At 39.6% G+C, this 19,226-nt stretch overlaps 1 protein-coding gene across 1 annotated transcript; it reads left to right on the top strand.

Annotated features, from left to right (window-relative positions):
• The first annotated feature begins 15,208 nt into the window (after positions 1-15,208).
• LOC131294369 (angiopoietin-related protein 7-like) lies at positions 15,209-16,323 on the top strand. Its single transcript, XM_058322418.1, has 2 exons — positions 15,209-15,999; positions 16,185-16,323. Exons 1-2 carry the CDS (start codon positions 15,209-15,211, stop codon positions 16,321-16,323), a joined length of 930 nt encoding a protein of 309 aa, XP_058178401.1.
• Positions 16,324-19,226: the final 2,903 nt, after the last annotated feature.

Raw genomic sequence — 19,226 nt, 5'->3', positions numbered from 1 at the left:
AATTTCCTCAATAACAACAACCAAATAAAATAGTAAAACCCCCAAAGAAGACACTATCAGCGTGTACATTGTTCATCGTGTACAGATAATGGAACAAAAATATAAAACAAAACAAAAATCTCTAGAAAGTAACAAGGCTGTACTCGCGGTTGTGTATGAAACGAAACTATTATAACACTTTCCTGTCTTTGCAGCTTTTTGAATCGAAAACATTCCAATTGCGAAAACCCTACGGACGAAGAAGAAAACGGCCCAAAAATACAATAATGGCAAAACACTCATACACAAGAGTTACTGATTGAAATCAAGCAAAATGATGATTCTTCTCCTTCTTCTTCAATGGCCCGCTCGCAGTTGAGCACGTCGTGCTGACATGGCCTGGTCACCAATCGTTCTCCAGGTAGCTCGGTCCATGGCTGCAGCCCTCCAACCCCGGTCGCATCCGATGTCTCGCAGGTTCTGCTCCACTTGGTCCATCCACCGAGCTCGCTGAGCTCCTCGTCGTCTCGTGCCGGGCGAATGATGATTATATTAATAATAACAATTAACAAGTTTATCTCATTTGGTAACCTACATATTGTGATCGACTAAGTAAAAGTATTCGACTCTTCAGAACAAACACAAATTTTCTAAGCTTTGAATTGAAGAACATCGACCCATAGTTCGCGAGTTCAAACGTTATCATCAAGCAGCAAAGTAATAATCAACGAAAACTTAGAATGAAATTCTGAAAAACTTGGAATTCCCGGACATATTGAGTGATAAGCTTGTCCTGCTCGTTCGGAGTCGGTCACTTTACAACGATCGTCAGTTTGCGATCGTAAGTGTATGAAAACGGTCGTGTGTTAGGTCTAGTACATTAGAAGTTTGAAAAATCTACACAAAGGAATGAAAAAAAATGAAAATGAACATCATCAGTGCAATTCTTGTACTTACATTTGGTGTGCTTATGCCGAATCAGTGCCGCTGTGACAGTGTCCAAGTTAACAATGACATTGGTGGATTCCACTTCGAATTATTGCTGGCACATTTGGCGGACTGTCAATCTGTAATCGAAGATCGATACGAGAGCAGCTTGTCGCAGATCAAAAGCATTTTGGAACGAATGGAATCACGCATGGAAAAACATATCGATCACATGGCAGATAAAGTAAACGCGTTTAAACATATCACGGAGTATCGTTACGAGAGCATATTGGGACAATTGAATAGAAAATTTGATGCATTGGAGTCTTACATGGAAAAGCGCTTCGAGAGTAGTACATCGCAGATAATGACTAGAATAAACCAAACCGAAGCAAAAATCGACGGAATTAAATCTCATGCAGAAAACCGCTACGAGCAAGGGGCACACCAAATGGGTGGATTTAAAGTTCTGGCTGGCGATCAGTACCAATCCAGCAATATGATTCCGGGACGATGGGAACACGTTGGGACGATTGGAACAGTAAACACGGTAAAATTGCGTATGTCAAATCGTATCGAAAACAGTACATCTCAAATGATCACCAATATGAACCAACACGTAACAAATATCGATGGATTTGAATCTCCTTTGGCTAACCAAATCGAGAATAATTCATCAAAGATTATCGATACCTTCAACCAGCAAATAAAGGTGTCCGACTCCAATGTCGCTAAACATATAGAAACCAGTTCTTCTCAGTTTCTTGACATGATGCGCCACCTGCCCACAAAAGTGTATGTAGTTGAATCTCACATGAAGGATCACTTCGATAACAGGTCCCCAATTGCTGCACGTTTGGGAGAAAAAGTACATAAAGAGATTATGAGCCTTCCATATGAACCTCCAATGGATCGTTTAGACAAATATGTGCACGATTTGGGTATAAGTACTTTGCATAACCCATGGACCACAATACAACAACGTTTCAACGGATCGGTTGATTTTTTCAAAAACTGGAATGCATATAAAAATGGTTTTGGTCACCAAGAAGGTGAGTTTTGGATTGGACTGCAGTCACTATACCAAATGACCCAATCCGCGAGACACGAATTGCTCATTGTGCTCGAAGACTTCGATGGAAATATTATGCATGCGCTTTATGATGACTTTAAGATCGGAAGTGAAGATGAAAACTATGTACTCAAACAGCTAGGAGGATATTGGGGCACGGCGGGAAACTCGCTCGTCTATCACGTTGGCATGTCATTCTCAACGTACGATAGGGATAACAATAAACGCCCGGCTCGAAATTGTGCTTCGGAACTGCAAGGCGGGTGGTGGTTTACGACACATGATGATTGCAGCAGTTGGTGAGCTAACACTCAATAATAAAACCAAGCCACCACTGATTTCAATTCAGTAATACTTAATACATCTTCTCATTTTTTCTTACAGTAATTTGAATGGAAAGTACTACCTACAACCGAAGGTGCAGAGACTTCAGGGGCTGAATTGGTTTGCTTGGCATGGTGACTACTATTCGCTGAAATCAACTAAAATGATGATCCGTCGGGGGTCCGCGAACGTTGATTAGAAAATCGGCCCCCCGATCGCATTCAGAAGACGGACATTCACTGTATTGCAGACGGTAAAGAAGATATGAGGTTCCAACAGAGAAATTGTGAAACAATAAAATGGATCAAATTTACCATGATCAATAAATACAAATTTCCAGATTAATGTTAGCGCTGCCTTGATGCCATATTTATTCCTGAAAAAGTCCATTATCCAAAAATAAATTGATTATTCCGTATTTTACATCATTTACAGCTACTCTCATACATGGTGCTGGATATTATGAACTAGTTCACTAGTTCTGACACCTCTTGGCCATGCCGACTTCCTGTGAAGGCACATTGTACCTTCCTGGATCACTACTCTTTCTTGATATCCTCTCCTTCCTTGCTGAAACCGACCCGCAATACCACGCTCCGGCATGATTGGTTTGCTACGAGTAGTTTACTTCACTTACTGCACTTGCATGCTGACGTCACCTGCGTTGTTTTTTTTTTATTTATTTTTTTACGGTGCAGAACCCATGTCTCAAATCCTTCGTAGCCGGGGGTCACTTTCGGCCTACGCGTCGGTCTTGGTCAAGATTGCCCTGGTCCAGGAGCTAACCGAACACCCATATATCTCGACTTCAGCGACTTTTTTGTGATCATAAAGGAGAGTGAGTCCCATCTGAAACACGCCCTACGTCTTCACGTTCCTGTCCGTTGACATAAGATTCATCCTAACCTCCGACCAGAGGGCTTGATACCTGCTCTCAGGATTACAAATACCTTACGAGGTGCGTTGCGTCTGCGGCTCACTACCATACTCTTGGCAGCTGAGGTTTCACTCTGATAGTTTACGGGAGGTGGGATATCTCTCCCTCCCAGATCACTCCAGTGGCGCCACGAGGAAGCCAGTATTCCAGACGTTCACGCCGTCGACCCAGTAACGACGTTGACCCCACAACGACGGCCAACTCCTTATTTGATGTTGTGGCATAGACTATGTGTAGCCCAAATGGAGAAGTTGCTTGAAAGGAAATAAATAGCAACAACCACATTAAATGGGAAAACCCAAAAATATGACACTATCAGTACAGTGTTCATAATGGACAGAGAATGTAACAAAAAATATCAAAACAAAAAGAAATATACTCTAGAAAGTGATAAGACTGTCCTCGTCGTCTGCGTTTAGCCTCTTTGCGCTGGCGTTCAGTTTGTGTTCGACATCCTTGGAAATCAGTCGTTTGTTAGTTTAAAAATATTCCATCAATATCAGCATCTACTAATAAAACGTATAAAATGAAAGTGTTCTTCATACTTGCCTATGTTGTGTTTACGGCGCCTCAGTATCGGTGTGATAAATACGAGCATGGTAACGGCATATGCGGATTCCAGTTCGAGTTGTTACTAGCGCACTTGGCGGAATTTGAGTCCCGCATAGAAGGTCGTTACGAGACCAGCATATCGAAAATATCAAGCTTTTTGGAAGGATTCGAAGCAAACGTTTTCAATAGGATGAAACAAATGGAAGCCAAACTCGACGAAATTGAATCACGCATCGAAGATCGTTTAGAGATCACTTTAGCACAGATCAACAGAGCAATCGAAGCGAACGGAAACACGTTGCAATCTCACATGGAAAAACAATTCATTCTAAAGGCAGACGAGATTGAAAAGAACGTAAAAGAGGGCTTTGAAAATACAACAAAACGCATAGACAAGGCAGAACGCATCGCAAATGATCATAGAGTTTTTTTGTTGAATCAACCTGCTATTGCCCGCGAAGAAGGATGGATCACGATCCAACGTCGTTTCGATGGGTCTGTGAATTTCCATCGTACCTGGAATGAGTATAAAAATGGTTTTGGTGATCATCGAGAATTTTGGTTAGGACTGGAGAACCTATACCAGAAAACTATGTGGGATCAATATGAATTACTTCTTGTGCTCGAAGGTTTCGATGGCGAAATCGTCTATTCACACTATGATGCCTTTACGATCGGCAGTGAGGACGAAAATTACGAAATAAAACTTCTAGGAAATTTCACCGGGATCACACAGGACCTATTGCGAAAATCCGAGGGAAAGCCATTCTCAACGTACGACAAAGACAACACCCGCCGCAACGATGCAAATTGTGCTTCGGTGCGTCAGGCAGGATGGTGGTTCCACGAATCGGATACTTGTATGATCGGGTATGGAGGAATATGTTTATAAAATGAAACTTTTTACTATCCACTTTTACTGTTTTTGCAGCCATTTGAATGGAAAACATTCCGATTTCAATAAACCCCCAACGGGTTGGATGTGGCAAGAACCAACGGACGAAGAAGAAGCGGGTGTATATTGGCAAAATATTCATGCACAATATTACTTATTAAAATCAAGCAAAATGATGATCCGCAGACGCCTCATTCCCCGTATAACAGCTTCAGCAGATGGTAACAGTGCCTCACTAGAATTATATGAAAGGGTTCGTAGTAAATATTAATGAAACAAGCCACGCCACCAACCACTTTGATGAAAAATACAAAAATACCCAAATAGTCATAAATAATAACAATTAACAATTGCAACTCATTTGGTAACCCACATGATTGTGTACTAGGTAACAGTATTCGACTCTTCAGAACAATCACGAATTTTCAAAACACTATCAGCCTTTGATTGAAGAACTTCGAACCCCATCGTTCCCACGATCAGACGTTATCATCAAGCAGCACAAAGTAATAATCAAAGAAAAAATATAAATAAATTCATGAAAACCTGGAATTCCCAAAAAGATTTAAGTGATAAGCTTGCCCTGCTCGTCCGGAGCCGGCCTCGTCAGTTTGCGGTCGTAAGTGTTTGAGAACGGTCGTCTGTTTGGTTTGGTGCATTAAAAATTTGAAAAATCTACATAAAGTATAGAAAATGAACATCATAAGTGCCATTTTCGTACTTTCATTTGGTTTGCTTGTGCCGAATCAGTGCCGCTGTGACAGTGTCCAAGTTAACAATGACATTGGTGGATTCCAGTTCGAATTATTGCTGGCACATTTGGCGGACTGTCAATCTGTAATCGAAGATCGTTACGAGAGCAGCTTGTCGCAGATCAAAAGCATTTTGGAACGAATGGAATCACGCATGGAAAAACATATCGATCACATGGGAGAAAAAGTAGATGCGTTCAAACATATGACGGAGTATCGTTTTGAGAGCATATTAGGACAATTGAATAGAAAATTTGATGCATTGGAGTCGTACCTGGAAAAGCGCTTCGAGAATAGTACATCGCAGATAATGACTAGAATAAACCAAACCGAAGCAAAAATCGACGGATTTAAATCTCATGCAGAAAACTGCTTCGAGCAGGTGGCAGACAAAAAAGATCGATTTGAAGTTCTTGCGAACGATCGGTACAAATCTAACAACAACAATCAGGGACGATGGGAACACGTTGGGACGATTGGAACAGTAAACACGGTACAATTGCGTAAGGAAAATCGTATCGAAAACAGTTCATCGCAAATGATCACTAAGATGAACCAACACGTAACAAATATCGATGGATTTGAATCTCGTTTGGATGGATTTGAATCTCGTTTGGCTAACAAAATCGAGAATAGTTCATCACAGATTATGGATATCTTCAATCAACAAATAAAGGTGTCCGACTCCAATGTCGCGAAACGTGTAGAAACCAGTTCATCTCAGCTTGTTGACAGGACGCGCCATCTGCACACAAAAATGAATGTAATTGAATCTCGCATGAAGGATCGCTACGATAGCAGTTCCCTAATAGCAGAACGTTTGGAAGAAAAACTTGATACAGTCGTTGCTGCGGACGAGGTAACGACTAGTGAGGAGTCATCTTCCGCAACAACCGGATAGAAATTACTTAGAGGATTACACCGAAAGTCAAACATGAAACAAATCATTTAATAAATATCCAAGAAGCGCAGCCAAATCTTGCAAATTTTGATAAAATTTCGATTCCCGGAAAGACTCATATTCAATCTGAAGAGAAACTCACGGGAAGATTTATATTAATATAGCCAAATGACAAAAATAGCAATCGTAATTGATGCTTACAAAAGAATTCTGCAAAAATATCCTAGCCAATTTGTTGTTCTAAATTTGTTTGGGGCCAAGGTATATTTAACGCTACGATTACTGCCTTCTTTATCTGCTACGTATTTAACTTTTCGGCAAAACGTTTGAGTATCGCAGAAGTTCAAGTCGCTTGTTCTATTTCCATAATAAGAACAACAAAATTAAACGGTAAAACCCCACAATGGTATACTATTAACCTTCAGATCTACAACCGCCTACCTGGGTAAGTTTTCCCCTTTTATTTTGCAATTACTTCGAATTGAACAGTTATATCGAATCGAAATTCCTGGAATGCCTCAAGCAACATGTTCTCTATCATTCTGCCGAAAACCGACTTTTTATTTTTATTCTAAGTATTTTTTTACACCATTTTTCGATTTATACCCCTTAAATCTACAACCGCCTACCCGGGTAGGTCATACGTTTTGTACGAGAGTTTATATTTTTCTGTACCAAGACAAACCACCAGTAGGTGAAAGGAGGTGCCCCTCGGGTTTTTCTTTTTATATTTATATTGAAAACAATCCAAATTTATCTAAGACACACTATGAAAGACTGTTTTACTCCTCGAACTCCTCGAACAATTAGTAATGAGATAAACTCAAAGACGATCTACAAATATGCAAATTATGCTACATTTTGGACCACACAGCGGCATCGAAAGCATTCTAGGTGAACTTTCATCATTTGCTACACAAAATAATAATTTTTTAATTGCAAGAAAATCATGATGCAACGGGTTGAATTAAATACAAAAGAAACTGTTATCGTTTGAAACAAAACGATCGAATTTATGTATATGAGCTAAGTTTTAAAATGTTAAGGCTTAAATATCAGATGTAACAATGTATAATGTAGAATTTCCTTCAGATATGCCACTGAATTTACTGAGGAACATGAACATTTCCAAAACGTAAAATTTAATAGAAAAATATTTCTACATCTTTGAAACTTCAATTTATAAGCAAAAATGTTGAAGGCACCAAGAAGTTACTTCACCAGAAACTTAAGAAATATAAACAAACACAATAACTTATGGAAAATGTATGGTTTACAGAGTTGGCGATTGTAGATCTATGGGATAAAATATATTTGAATGAAAAAATTACTTACTTATCGAATTTTTAATATTATCATTTGAATGGGATGTGTTAGAAAACATTCTTAAGTATCATTACTGAAAATTTCAACTCACTACGGCATCTAGAACAAAAGATGTTAGCTTTGAAGCACAGCAAAATGCAAACCCCCATACAAAACGTATGGCCTACCCGGGTAGGCGGTCGTATGTTAACGTAGGTATTTTTGGTCGTAGACCTGAAGGTTAAGGTGTACTCTGTTCATCATGGAAAGAAAATGATTAAAAAAAAAACAAAAATATCACTACATTCTTAGAGTCCTTGTGGCGACGTTCAGTTCGTGTTCGACATTCTTGTAAATCGATCGTTTCTTATTTATAAATATTCCATCAATATCAACATCTATCAATAAAAACGTATAAGCTGAAAGGGTTTTCCACACTTGCCTATGTTGTGTTTACGACGCCTCCGTATCGGTGTTATAAATACGAGCATGGTAACGCCATATGCGGATTCCAGTGCGAGTTGTTATTAGCGCACTTGACAAAATTTGAGTCAAGTATGGAAAGTCGTTACGGGAACAGCTTATCGAAAATCGGATGAAGATCACTTTAGCACAGATCAACAGAACAATCGAAGAGAACGGAAACACGCTGCAATCCCATATGGAAAAACAATTCAATAAAGGCAGATGAGTTGGAAAACAAACGGGCGTCGTCGACAGCAGAAATTATCATAGAGAGTGTTATCTCGAAAAATAACGAAATAGCTGTTTTTAGTAGATAGTTCAAATGGTAGCTATATTTCACGTCAACCTTCGAACCTTCAAGCCTTCATCAAACCATCAAACCATCAACTAAAAAAAATACTATTCCAACCTCCTCTCTCAAAGTCTTCCTTGCAACTAACTTATTTCTTGGCTGACCTATTCTATCTTATTTACTCAGCCTTCTTTGATAATATGTTTAAACTTTTCTGGCAGCGCTAACAGAGAGCTTTTGTTCAAGCAACCTGCCCGCGAAGAAGGATGGATCACGATCCAACGTCGTTTCGATGGATATGGGTCTATTGCGACGAACACCCGCCGCAACGATACAAATTGTGCTTCGGTGCGTGGTGGTGGTTCCACGAATCGGATCCTTGCATGATCGGGTATGCAGGAATATGTTTATAACACGAAAGTTTTTTACTATCCACCATTCCTGTTTTTCCAGCCATTTGAATGGAAAACATTCCACTCTGAATGACCCCCTACAGGTTGGATGTGGCGAGAACCAACGGACGAAGAAGAAACGGGCGTATATTGGCAAAATATTCATGCGCAATATTACTTATTGGAATCAATCAAAATGATGATCCGCAAATACCTTATTTCCTGTATACAACAACCCGTGTAACAGCTTCAGCAGATGGTTACAGTACCTCCATAAAGAGTTTTGTCAAAAAAACGTACGTAGTTCTTACTAATGCAACAAGCCACGACACCACCCTTGTAATTAACAATAAAAAAACACCCAAAACGTCATAAATTATAACAACTGACAAGTGCAACTCATTTGGTAACCTACATGATTCTGATTTTAAAACACTAACAGCCTTCAATTGAAGAACATCGACCCATCCTTCCAGATTTCAGACGTTATCATCAAGCAGCAAAAGTAATAAACAAAGACAAAATAGAATTAAATTAAAAAAAACAGGGGAATCCCGGACACATTGAGTGATAAGCTTGCCATATTCATTCGGAGTAGGTCACTTTGCAACAATCGTCAGTTTGCCATTGTTAGTGTTTAACAACGGTCGTCTGTTTGGTTTAGTGCATTAGAAGTTTGAAAAATCTACACAAAGCGTTGGAAATGAACATCTTAAGTGCCATTTTCGTACTTTCAATTAGTTTGCTTATGCCGAATCAGTGCCACTGTGACAGTGTCCAGGTCAACAACGATATAGGAGGATTCCAGTTTGAGTTATTGCTGGCACATTTGGCGGACTTTCAATCTGTAATCGAAGATCGTTACGAGAGCAGCTTGTCGCAGACCAAAAGCATTTTGGAACGCTTGGAATCACGTATAGATGCATTGGAGTCTCGCATGGAGAAGCGCGTCGAGAGTAGTACATCACAGATAATGACTAGAATAAACCAGTTAGTTGTTGTTAGAATAAACCAAACCGAAGCAAAAATCGATGGATTTGAATCTCGAATAGAACGCATAGAAACCAGTTCGTCTCAGTTTCTCGACATGATACGCCATCTGCATACGAAAGTGGATGTGCTTGAATCTCGCATGAAGGAACGTTACGATAACATTTCCCTGATAGCTGAACGTTTGGAAGAAAAAGTTGATATCGGTATTATGAACCTCCTACATCAATCTCCAATGCATCGTTTAGACAAATATGTGCAAGATTTGGGTATAAGTACTTTGCATAATCCATGGACCACAATACAGCAACGTGTTAACGAATCGGTTGATTTTTATCGCAACTGGAAATCATACAAGAATGGTTTTGGTCACCAAGAAGGGGAGTATTGGATTGGACTGGAGCCACTATACCAAATGATCCGATCCGCGAAACACGAATTGCTCATTGTGCTCGAAGACTTCGATGGAAAAATTAAGCATGCACTTTATGATGACTTTAAGATCGGAAGTGAAGATGACGACTATGTACTCATAAAGCTGGGAGAATATTCAGGCACGGTGGAAAACTCATTCCGTGAACACGTAGGCATGCCATTCTCAACGTACGATAGGGATAACGATAAACGCCCAGATCAAAATTGTGCTTCGCAACTTCAGGGAGGATGGTGGTTTAGGATCCGTTATACTGGTGATTGCATTGCTTGGTGAGCGACTACCACACTTTAATAAAACCAAGCCACCACTGGTTACAATTTAGTAACGCTTAGTACATCTTCTCATTTTTTCTTGTAGTAATTTGAATGGAAAGTATTACCAACAACCGAAGGTGCACGAAATGCAGGGATTGAATTGGCATGGTTGGCATGGTGACTACTATTCGCTGAAATCAACTAAAATGATGATCCGTAGAAGATCCGTTCCCAGAAGGACTATAGCTGATCAGTATCCGAGAATTGACAAAATCGACAAAAGCGAATCCAGTTGGGAAACGTCTACTGACTACGTCGACGCAACTACTGAATTCTAGTTACTCTATCAAAGTCTAGCTACCGATTAGATTAACCCAAATCTTACCCGATTACAATTCAAAATATGACGCACAATGAAGGAAACCCAATGCAATCATATGAAACCCAATTTCAAATGTGAAGTGAATTCGGGCTACCCTTTCAATTCATTGGCTGTTGGATAAATAAATTTTCATTTTTCTATTACATAATTGTAGTTGTAGAAGCATTTTTCTCGAGTTTATACTTATTTTCTCCTCTGTGTTGTTCGAGCCATGCGTACAAATGTTTTAAATATGTACTTTCATGCAAATGCGAAATAAATTCTGTTGAGAAAATGTAAAAGTAGAAGTTAAACATTGCCTCTCTCGGACATGACACCAATTGCCTTTGAGGACATTAATCTGTACAGTAGGAGCTGTGTTAACTATTTGTGGTGAGAAACTTTTCAGCATTATTTTACCCACACGAAAAGTGATTGGAATTATCAACGTCGATCATCTGTAAGAACTATTTGATTTAGTATCTGTGGGTATATGTGTAGATTTTTATCGTATAATTTAAAAAACACACACACACATACACTTCTAAGTATCACTGGTAACAAACACGCAAAATGCTATAAATGTCGTTACATTGCATACGCACATAAACAATGGCGTTTGTTTCAAAAACAAGTTTTTGACCAACCAATCGATTGATACACAGTTTTCAGGGCCAGTTCGTCCATATCAAGCTGCTCTTTGCCGGTACTAGGCTAGATCAATTGCACGCACATGGCTTTTGTTTGGCTTTGTTAAGAAAGCGGGTCGCGAGCTCACTTGTCAAACGATCCAGGATAGTTTTGAATGAGCTGTTATTAAATTTTAAGGAAAATAAATATTTGAATCAGCTTCAACTACTGAAGTGGCAACAACTACGGAAGAGGCGACAACCACTGAAGAGGTGACGACTACGGAGGAAGATACGACTACGGAGGAGGTGATGACTACTGAGGAGGTGATGACCACTGAGGAGGTGAAGTTTTTCGGAACGATTCGAAGCAAACGTTTTCAATAGGATGGAACGAATGGAACCAAAACTCGACGCAATTGAAAATCGTTTGGAGATCACTTTAGCACAAATGAACAAAACAATCGAAGAGCATGGAAACACGTTGTAACCTCACATGGACAAACAATTCATTCTAATGGCAGATGAGTTGGAAAAGAACGTAAAAAAGGGCTTTGAAAAAACAGCAGAACGCATCGACAACAGCGGAAATTATCGTAGAGAGCTTTTTTTCTACTAACCTGACATTGCCCGCGAAGAAGGATGGATCACGATCCAACTTCGCTTCAGTGCATCAGGCAGGATGTGATCGGATATGCAGGAATATGTTTATAAATGAAACCTTTTTGCTATATACTTTTCCTAGTTTTACAGCCATTGCCACTTTCAATACACTAACAGTTATGAGTGAGCGTGCCCATGGCGTAGTATTACGAACCTCCGGTATTACGAACGGCTGACCACCGATCTATATTTCACCGTCTTTCGATCACAGTAACTCTCTACGGAGAGAGGCCTTGTCCTACTTAGGGCTGCTGTGTCATATAAAATAAAACAGATATGAGTTGTAGAACTTCGACCCATCGTTCCCACGTTATCACCAAGCAGCACATAGTAATAGCAGCACAAGGTAATAGCAGCTCAAGGTAAAGCAGCACAAAGAAAAAGCATAAATAAATTCCGAATATCATTGGAATCTAGAACACTTTCAGTGATAAGCTTACCCTACTAGTTCGGAGTTGGTCACTTTACAATGATCGTCAGTTTGCGATCGTTAGTGTTAAACAACGGTCGTCTGTTTGGTTTAGTGCATTAGAAGTTTGAAAAATCTACACAAAGTATAGAAAAAAAAATGAAAATGAACATCATCAGTGCAATTCTTGTACTTACATTTGGTGTGCTTATGCCGAATCAGTGCCGCTGTGACAGTGTCCAAGTTAATAACGACATAAGTGGATTCCAGTTCGAATTATTGCTGACACATTTGGCAGCCTTTCAATCTGCAATCGAAGATCGTTACGATAGCAGCCTGACGCAGATCACTAGCATTTTGGAACGATTGGAATCACGTATGGATGCATTGGAGTCTTACATGGAGAAGCGCTTCGAGAATAGTACATCGCAGATAATGACCAGAATAAACCAAACCGAAGCGAAAGCCGATAGATTTAAATCTCATGCAGAAAACCGCTTCGAGCAAGTGGCACACAAAATTGACGCATTTAAAGCTCTTGCGGACGATCGGTACAAAGCTAACAACAACATTCTGAGACGATGGGAAGGAAAAGTTGACGATTTAAAATTGCACATAGAAAATCGGATTGAAAACAGTGCATCGCAAATTATCACTAAGATGAACCAACACGTAGGAAAAATCGATGGATTTGAATCTCGTTTGGCTAACCAAATCGAGAAAAATTCATCACAGATTATCGATACCTTCGATCGCCAAATAAAGGTGGCTGACTCCAATGTCGCGAGACGCATAGAAACCATTTCGTCTCAGTGTGTTGACATGATGCGCCATCTGCACACAAAGGTGGATGTGCTTGAATCTCGCATGAAGGAACGTTACGATAACATTTCACTAATAGCTGAACGTTTGGAAGAAAAAGGGGGGATTGATATCGGAATTATGAACCTCCTACATCAATCTCCAATGCATCGTTTAGACAAATATGTGCAAGATTTGGGTATAAGTAGTTTGTATAGCCAATGGATCACGATACAACAACGTTTCAACGGATCGGTTAATTTTTTCCAAAACTGGAATGCATACAAAAATGGTTTTGGTCACCAAGAAGGGGAGTATTGGATTGGACTGCAGTCACTATACCAAATGACCAGATCCGCGAAACACGAATTGCTGATTGTGCTCGAAGACTTCGATGGAAAAATTAAGCATGCGCTTTACGATGACTTTAAGATCGGAAGTGAAGATGAAAACTACGTACTCGAACAGCTGGGAGAATATTCGGGCACGGCGGGAAACTCGTTCCAGAATCACGTTGGCGAGTCATTCTCAACGTACGATAGGGATAACGATAAACGCCCGAATCAAAATTGTGCTTCCCAACTTCAAGGAGGATGGTGGTTTAGGACACATGATACTGGTGATTGTGTTTATTGGTGAGCGAACACTCAATAATAAAATCAAGTCACCACTGGTTTCTATTCTCAACTACTTAATACATCTTCTAATTTTTTTTGCAGTAATTTGAATGGAAAGTACTACCATCAACCGAACGTAGACGAAATGGAAGGATTGAATTGGTATCATTGGCATGGTGACAACTATTCGCTGAAATCAACTAAAATGATGATCCGTGGTTGGTCCGCCCCCAGAAGGATCATAGCTGATCGGCTACCGAGAATTTACAAAAACTGACCAGAAAAGAAAAGAATTCTAGTTACTCCATCAAAGTCTAGCCACCGTAACTACATACAAATATAAACACGATGCTTCACAAGAAACCATGAACGAGCCTCTGAAAGATCGTTATTCTTTGCCGAATCCAAAACTGTAAAAAGAAGAAATAGCGAGGAGCTGTTCGACGATTTAAGCTGTATGCGACAATTACACAAATGAATGCAGCAGCAACAGCAGAAGTCTGCACCGGTTCAAGGAATCGGATCTTTGCATGATGGAAAACATTCAAATTTCAATGGGCCCCCAACGAATTGGACAAAGCGAAAACCAACGTACGAGGAAGAAACGGGCGTATATTGGCAAAATATTCATGCACAATATTACTTATTGAAATCAAGCCAAATGATGATCCGCAGACGGCTCATTACCCGTAAGCAACAACTCATGTAACAGCTTCAGCAGATGGTAACAGTACCTCCATAAAGAGTTTGGTCAAAAAGCGTTCGTAGTAAATATTAATGAATCAAGCCACGACACCAGCCATTGTAATGAACAATAAAAAAAAACACCCAGAACGTCGTAAATAATAACAACTAACAAGTGCAACTCATTTGGTAACCTACATGATTCTGATCGATTAGGTAAAAGTGTTTGACTCTGCAGATCATACACCAATTTTTAAAACACTAACAGCTTTCAATTGAAGAACATCGACCAATCGTTTCAGCTTTCAGACGTTATCGTTAAGCAGCATAAAGTAATAAACAAAGAAAAAATAGAATTCCGTAAAACCTGGTATTAACCGGACACATTAAGTGATAAGCCTACTCTGTTCGTTCGGAGACGGTCACTTTACAACGACCATCAGTTTGCGATCGTAAGTGTTTGAGAACGGTCGTCTGTTTAGTTAAGTACATTAGAAGTTTGGAAAATCTACTCAAAGTATTGGAAATGAACATCTTAAGTGCAATTTTTGTACTTACATTTGGTGTGCAAATGCCGAACCAGTGCCGCTGTGACAGTGTTCAGGTTAATAACGACATAGGAGGATTCCAGTTCGAGTTATTGCTGGCACATTTGGGGGACTTTCAATCTGTAATGGAAGATCGTTACGAGAGCAGCTTGTCGCAGATCACTAGCATTTTGGAACGCTTGGAATCACGTATGGATGCATTGGAGTCTCGCATGGAGAAGCGCTTCGAGAATAGTACTTCACAGATAATGACTAGAATAAACCAAACCGAAACGAAAATCGAAACCAGTTCGTCTCAGTTTCTCGACATGATGCGCCATCTGCATACAAAAGTGGATGTGCTTGAATCTCGCATGAAGGAACGTTACGATAACAGTTCCCAGATAGCGGAACGTTTGGAAGAAAAAGTTGATATCGGGATTCTGAACCTTCTACATCAATCTCCAATGCATCGTTTAGACAAATATGTGCAAGATTTGGGAATAAGTACTTTGCATAATCCATGGACCACAATACAGCAACGGGTTAACGAATCGATTGGTTTTTATCGCAACTGGAAATCATACAAGAATGGTTTTGGTCACCAAGAAGGGGAGTTTTGGATTGGACTGCAGCCACTATACCAAATGATCCGATCCGCGAAACACGAATTGCTCATTGTGCTCGAAGACTTCGATGGAAAAATTAAGCATGCGCTTTACGATGACTTTAAGATCGGAAGTGAAGATGAAAACTACGTACTCGAACAGCTGGGAGAATATTCGGGCACGGCGGGAAACTCGTTTAAATTCCACGTAGACATGCCATTCTCTACGTACGATAGGGATAACGATAAACGCCCGAATCAAAATTGTGCTTCCCAACTTCAAGGAGGATGGTGGTTTAGGACACATGATACTGGTGATTGTGTTTATTGGTGAGCGAACACTCAATAATAAAATCAAGTCACCACTGGTTTCTATTCTCAACTACCTAATACATCTTCTAATTTTTTTGCAGTCATTTGAATGGAAAGTATTACCAACAACCTGTCGTGCAGAAAATGCTGGGATTGACTTGGTATCATTGGCATGGTGACTACTATTCGCTGAAATCAACAAAAATGATGACCCGTCGGGGGTCCGCGAACGCTGATTAGAAACTCGACTCTCGATCGCATTCAGAAGACAGACATTCACTGTCTTGTAGACAGTGAAGAAAATATGAGATTCCAACAGAGCCATTTTGAAACAATAAAATTGGCCAGAGATACCATAACCAATAAATACAAATTTCCGTATTAATGTTAGCACTGCTTTGATGTCATATTTATGCTATAGTCTATTAATAAAAAAAAAGTCATTCCGTATTTCATAGTATTTACAGCTACTCTTAAACATCCTTCCTTTTTTTGAAAAAATGTTGCTACTCTTAAAATATCATCTAAAAAACCATTCAAATATGACGCACTTTGAAGGGAACCCAACGAAATCAAATGAAACCCAAATTCAAACTGTGTTAATGGGATACTACCCTTTTACTAAAGAAAACTCTACTTCAACTCGTTTTGCAGTATTTATTGAAATTGTCATTGGCTGGTTCATAGATAAATTTGAATTTTTCTATTACATAATTGTAGTTGTAGAAGCATCTGTTTTGGAGTTTATTCTCAGTTTCTTCTCTGTGTTGCTCGAGCCACGCGAACAAATGTTTTATGGATGCACCTCCATGCAAATGCGAAAGGAATTCTGTTGAGAAAATGTATAAGTAGAAGTTAAACAGTGTCCCTCTCAGGCAATCCACCAATTGCCTTTGAGGACATTAATCTGTATAGAAGGTCCAATCGCATGTAACGTTTGAGCTGTGTTAACTATTTGTGGTGAGAAACTTTTCAGCGTTATTTTACCCACACGAAAAGTGATTGGAATTATCAACGTCGATCATCTGTAAGAACTATTTGATTTAGTATCTGTGGGTATGTGTGTAGATTTTTATCGTATAATTTAAAAAAAAACACACACACACATACACTTCTAAGTATCACTGGTAACAAACACGCAAAATGCTATAAATTTCGTTACATTGCATACGCACATAAACAATGGCGCATCATCCCTTTGCTATCATTAATTTTCTTGCCAACGGTTGCAGTCGTCCGCAGATCCAGTTGCTATCAAACCAGATACTGTCGTATCCTACCTACTCGTTCAACCTTTACTTTCCACATTCATAATTTCGCTTCCCGGACCGGTACTTGCATGATCGCCCTTTTTGTCTCTTCTGCAAGTGCAATTGCATCATCTAACAAAAACGTTCGACAATAGAATATTTGATTGCTACTAGTCGTTGAAGGCTTCAATCTTATCTCTTTTATATGAAAGTTTAACATCCATGATCACAGGAGAAATAACTTGTTTGGTGACGAAAAGTTGGTTTTTGAGAATTTGCCATCGAGTTGCTCGAATACGTTCTACTAAGTGTGCTTTGTTTGCTTCGTAGGATCGTGAATTTGCGTTAGTTGTCGTTAGTTGTTTATTCTGCTCATTCATATTGGCCACTCGATCTTGTGTATGATAGCAATGCAAGTTCCATCCAATAAAATTAAAATAGACTTTTTATAACATAAATAAATTATTCATCCGTTGTATTAGATTATGAGCAACGGTTAAGTCATGATTATTCGATTAATAAACCATAGGTATACACAAGTCTAACATATCGTTTATTACAAAAGCATTATTTTGTGCTGTGATAATCAGTATGGGAAATAAAAGAAAATGTGTGATACGAATGCACTTGCACGTTTGGTTTGTTTGTTAACTTTTCGATCGTAAATCATTTCTCAATCAAAGTGTACGACAAATAATTCAAAGAAAAAACATACTAACACATATCGCATTCGATAAGACGGTTGTGTATTGTTATTTTCCATTATCTTGGTTTGTTTTTCTTTTGTTTTTATAAGCATTTCTTACTTCCATTCATTGGCTGCGGTCGCTTAGCTTAAACTGCTTTCGTTTTATAATAAATAATGTAACATTGTATAAGTCTTTACTAGCTGTGTACGTGGTTTGTTGAAAGGTTTATTTTAGTTTTGCTAAATTTGTTTTCTATTTCGTGTTTTGTTTTGTATCAGTAAGGATGCATCACTTCCACCCAACCAAACCGGCTCGGTTACGAACAAATATCAGTTTCTGCGCTTCCGCCACACAACGATACGCCCCTCCCACGGTGACGCACATCCAAACGCACTAGACGAGAAGAAACAGAGAGCGTCACCTTTTTTCGATTGTTTAAAGTCCTAACTAGCGCTACGTGGCAGGTGTAGAAATAAAAAAAAACAGAAATGTCAACCCAATCGTTCGGCAATGCGACCGGAGAGATGGGGGAAGCCTTGGTCGCGCGTCATGCATTGTATAAGGAACGTTTAAAAACTTGTCCTGAAGTTTCGCAAAGCACATGGCACGGGACAACATGCTTCTTCTTCTTCCTGACGGCTTCACCCATCGTCTGTGCCATTCGTGTTTTTTTTTCCACACACGTGTTTTTTTTCCTACACACGTGTCTCTCACTCACACGGACGGGATGTTGCCGGCGAATGATGTGGTGTAAAGAATTGAAAAAACTAAACTTAAAATTACAAAAAGAATGATTCTAATAAAATTACAGAAATAAGTTAACGAACTGCATCATTCGCATCTAGCTGGTTTGTTTTCTATCCTTCTCAACCACTCTCCCTGCCTGCCCGCTCCACAACCTATGCGCTTCAACATTTCTAAGCAGTTTTTCCGATTTCCTCAAACCTCCTCGGTTGGGACCATCGGCTGCATTCCTCACATTCCTTTTCTTTTCCATAGCCTCTCTATCTCTCCCTCTCTCTCTCGCTCTAGCTCCCCTTCTGTCCATTTTTTGTCGTGGCGAAAGGCGATTGAAATATCGGCAACCTTCTCAAAAGGATGTTCAGCAACGGCAACGAAACGAGGAAGCGCTTGAAGAGTAGATTGTTGCAACAGGAACGAAGATGAAGGCGCTTCTCAAACACACACACACGCACACGCACAC

Source organism: Anopheles ziemanni, chromosome 2, assembly GCF_943734765.1.
Source record: "Anopheles ziemanni chromosome 2, idAnoZiCoDA_A2_x.2, whole genome shotgun sequence".
NCBI lineage: Eukaryota > Metazoa > Arthropoda > Insecta > Diptera > Culicidae > Anopheles > Anopheles ziemanni.
This window is presented reverse-complemented; position numbering and strand designations above follow the sequence as displayed.